The 4,349-nt window shown below is 38.7% G+C and overlaps 1 protein-coding gene across 1 annotated transcript; it reads right to left on the reverse strand.

The window, feature by feature from the left end:
* Nucleotides 1–820: 820 nt before the first annotated feature.
* LOC103461258 (prominin-1-A-like) lies at nucleotides 821–2,908 on the reverse strand. Its single transcript, XM_008403576.2, has 3 exons — nucleotides 2,824–2,908; nucleotides 1,137–1,163; nucleotides 821–1,056 (listed from the first exon to the last, which is right to left on the reverse strand). Exons 1-3 carry the CDS (start codon nucleotides 2,854–2,856, stop codon nucleotides 847–849), a joined length of 270 nt encoding a protein of 89 aa, XP_008401798.1. The 5' UTR covers nucleotides 2,857–2,908; the 3' UTR covers nucleotides 821–846.
* Nucleotides 2,909–4,349: the final 1,441 nt, after the last annotated feature.

Raw genomic sequence — 4,349 nt, forward strand, 5'->3', positions numbered from 1 at the left:
CCCGCTGTTCCTGGTTTTCAAATAAATACTTATTTCTCGCTACATCCTGGGTCCTGCCTACGTTTTCACTCACCGGAAACCAACGCCTCATGACAATTTGACTAAATTTGAGCTTTTCTTCAATAAAAAATTTGCAAAAGTTTCATCTTCCAGATGTCCAAAACTGGAAGAGACAAACGTCTAAAATTAAACTGAAGTTATCTTTGGATCCAAGGAGGAACAATCTAGGTTCAGCACACAGCTTCATTTATTACAGCTAAAAACTGACAATCTGGTCTGATATCTGGGCGTAGTGATAGACTCAGACCTGAACTTCAGAGCCACATAAAGACAGTTACAAAGTCGGCCTTCTGTCACCTGAAGAACATTTGCAGGACTAAAGGCCTAATGTTCCAGTTGATGTGTACTTGCTTGATGATTTTGATGGCATTTGATAAAATGTAATGTTTTTTGCTTATTTCATAATTTGTTACTGGGCTATGTTTTTATGGTGTAAAGCACTTTCAACTGCCTTGTTTCTGAAATGTGCAACACAAACAGACTTAAAGTCTAGCCATTGTAACTGAGGAAGGTTGTTCTATGATTTCTTTGCTAAAGAAACTAAACACAAATGTGCACCTACACTTTTCTGGGTTGTAACAAAAACTTTAAAAACCATGAATCATTTCTCAACCACTGCATGCACTACTTTGTGTTGGTCTGTCAGAGTAAATCCCAACAAAATAAACTGAAGTTGGTGGTCTTAATGTGACAAGATTGTTCCACACTTAAAAGCTCTTCCTCTTAACTAAACCTCATGAAGAGGCAAACTAACCGCCTGGTGACAGCCGAAGAGAGGAGGAGCACTCACATGATGAAGATGGTGGTGGCGATGAGTGAGGCGGTGAAGAATCCTCGGTGACAGTCTGCGTTCTTCCTCTGCCTCTGATGCATCTCACCACCGCAGTTGTCGCAGCATCGACACATGCAGAAGCAGGTGGCGATGATTGGCGTGAGGACCACGAACACGATTCCAAAGATGGCGCAGATCAGGAATCCTGACTCATAGTGGATCCACTGCAAAGGAACAAGATGGTTCATCAGAGCACGGTCAGACTGAGGCTTAGGGTGAAATCTGAGGGAGTAAAAGGTTTTACCTGTAGCAACAGGACAACGTTTTCTGGCTGGGGGAGCGACATCGTGGACAGAGGTTCAGGAGGAACAACAGAAACATAAAACAGGATGAGAATCACAGCAAATATTGTTACTGAAGCAAATTCAGATGATGATCTTAAAGATAGTATTTGTAGAAACTTTTGTAGTCCCATGTTATCGCTGATGTTTTTATTGTTGTTTTCTTGCAAAGTGATGAAAATCTAGCCAGGCTTTCTGCAAATCTGCAAACGGTTTATTAGTTGTTGTTAGTTGAAGCTCCGATTTTGCAGAAGTCTTTCTACTCACTGGAAATTTTCGCAACTTTTTTATTTTAATGAGATTTCATGAGATCAGACTCTGCCCAGCTGATACTCCATTGGATTTGAGGGAGCGTATCCATGAACAGCAATTTTCATGTCCTGCCACTGTTTTCCAAAGGGATTTAGGGCTAAACTTTGACTGAGCCATTTCAATTCTTGAATATCAGCTCTTCCATAAAAGACTAGATTTATGCAAAGTGTACACCTAACGGCTGTCCTTTCAACACATTTTCCCAGCTGAGATGTGAATCTCTGAAGTTCCCTGGTTGTTTCTCTAGCTGTGTTTCTGTTGCAAATGTGTACAAAATTCTGTCTGTATTCCATTAAAGTCAAAAAAACACAATTTTACAATTGTGGTGTTTCCTATAAACAAGAAATGCAATTAAAATCACCCATGACTAAGTTTGTTCATGCAACATGCTATGAATAATCATGACATGCAATCGTCCTCCAACTACTTCCTGTCATCTTCTTTGCCGTTTGCAACAGTAGTAACAACTAATTTTGATACAGCCAAAGAAACACCTCATCTTAGCGTCAAAACTTTATGTTGAAAAATGAGTTTTTGTTTTTCCATTAAGTAAATGTATTTTCAAAATATCAAATTGCGCAATTTTAACTCAACTCTAATGGAAACGTAGCTTCTCATTAATGCTCTCTTTTCTCAGTCTGTATACTGTATTCACTTGTATCTGTTTCTCTAGGTTTTTAGCTTGCACTCTACATAATGCTGACATCATAAGATACAAAGAATTTATTTTAAAAAAATCCAGAGGAAAGTAGCCAAAATCTAAAAAAAAAAAAAAATTAGAAAGGCTTTCTAAAAATCTTGAGGACAATCATCCAAGACCAACTTAAAATGGTTCAAGAGACTCAACTGACAGCAAAATAAGAGGAAATCATATTAGGGCTATTGTAGAAGGAGTTGGAATGCCCTCAAAAAAACTCAGACGTTTTGAGATTAAGCTCAGAAATAAATGAGAAGATATTTGAAAATTTCTGAGTTTCCAAAGTAAGGATTTTTCCACTTTTGAAACTCAGAAATGTCAATGATTAATCTCAAAATTTCTGAGTTTTTTCAAGCATTTTTTTGCCTTTACACAGTCAGAAATTTCTGGGATTAATCTCAATTTTCAGATTTTTTCTGTATGTGCAAATTTTCAACTTTTGAAGATCAGAAAGTTATTCTCTTTGTCTAAAACAATTCTTTAATGAATCTCAAAATTTCTGGGATTTTTTGGTGGAAATTTACCCTTCTTTTTTCTTTCAATGTCCCGTACATGCCACTGTAAAAACCTCATCCACAAAGCTTTAACTGGAGAGAAATGAAGTTCTTCTAACGGTTTTAAACTCTTTAAAGCCAACATACCTTTCTCCATTCTTCTACTTTAATTCCTCCCATATTTTGCTGAATGATGCTAACAATAAGATCTGAAAGAAAGAAAAAACACAATTTCTTTATGTAAGTGCTTTGAATGTGCAGACAGTGCTATGAAAAGAATAAACACTGATTCAGAGACAGTACAGCTTAAGGTTTGGGACAAGAAATGAAGCTGAAGTGGGGGAAAAAAATCCATTTATCTGCTCAAAAACAGACAGGACGGATTACATGGAATCAGTTTTTTTAATATCCGAGGACAGTATTGTGACGGTGTTTCCTCTTCCATCAAACAGCTGTGTGTTTACTGAGAGCCGCTTGAAGCGAGCCAGCAGGACTCCAGCTGGCTCCAGCTGTCCATGTGTTTACTGTATATAGGTCAGCCGACGCTAAGCCTACCTGCTGAACGTGACTCACCTGCTCTGTTACTCAGCAGGTAAACTGATTCCTTCACACATACGCTCCAATTAGGACATCTGCTCACAGTACATCTGCCAGACGGTTGAAAAAGTGGCGGATGTTTTTGTTGATGATCTGAAAAGATTCACTTTTTATGTTGATTTCCTCTTTTTATTTTTTTTAGAGGGGGCATTATTGTTTCTAGGCACATTATTCCATTTCACAGCAAAATCAAGTAACTGTTAAATTCAGCAGAAAAAAGCTATATGTATCAAATATGACTTAAAAGAAAATGTACTTTGTAATTTAATACCTTCACCTTAAAACTGGGTCTTTGTCTCTTTAAGATTCCTGCTCTTTCTGAAACTCAACCTTAAGGAAGCCATCAGATCACTCCTCTATTAACACTTTTTTAAAGGATTTGTTGGCTCTAGTGGCCTTTATTTGAAAGTAGTTCGACAAAAAACAGGGTAATGAGAGAGGGGGAAGACATGCGGTAAATGTTGCCAGGCTGGGAATCGAGCCTGTGACCACCGCCACGAGGACTAAGGCCTCAGGATGTAGGTCGTGCTTTGCCCCTGTGCCACCACAGCACCCCGACCCCCACTACTAACCCTTTAATGAGGTTTTTTACCAGCGTTTCACTGAGTAGTAGCTCCTATAATGAGCTCAGCAGACATGCAATTCTACCACCAGGAAACCACTACCACTAAAAATGGAGTGGTGTTTGCTAATTGCTGCTGGCTAGTCTGAAGGAGCTGAGTGGGGGAGTTGAAGGGGAGGGCTGCTCTGAAACATGGAAACTGCAGCTCAGAGGAGGAGCTTCGACCTCGAAGTCGGGGCTAGGCTTCTTGCCTACTTCACTCAAAAGTAAAATCTACATGTCAGGCAGTAATCAGGTCTGGGTATGAAAAGTGAAACTAAGAAAAGTTCAGTTTATTTGTGTAGCACATTTCAGCGACAATGCAGTTCAAAGTGCTTAGTCATAATTTTTTTTTAAAAACAATAAACATTACGTTTTGTCAGATGCTGTCAACAAAATCATCAATACACATCAAATACGTTGATTATTGTTCCAGTTGCTAATCAAAGGCAGGTCTGAACAGGTGAATCTTTAG

This window comes from Poecilia reticulata, unplaced genomic scaffold (assembly GCF_000633615.1).
Source record: "Poecilia reticulata strain Guanapo unplaced genomic scaffold, Guppy_female_1.0+MT scaffold_875, whole genome shotgun sequence".
NCBI lineage: Eukaryota > Metazoa > Chordata > Actinopteri > Cyprinodontiformes > Poeciliidae > Poecilia > Poecilia reticulata.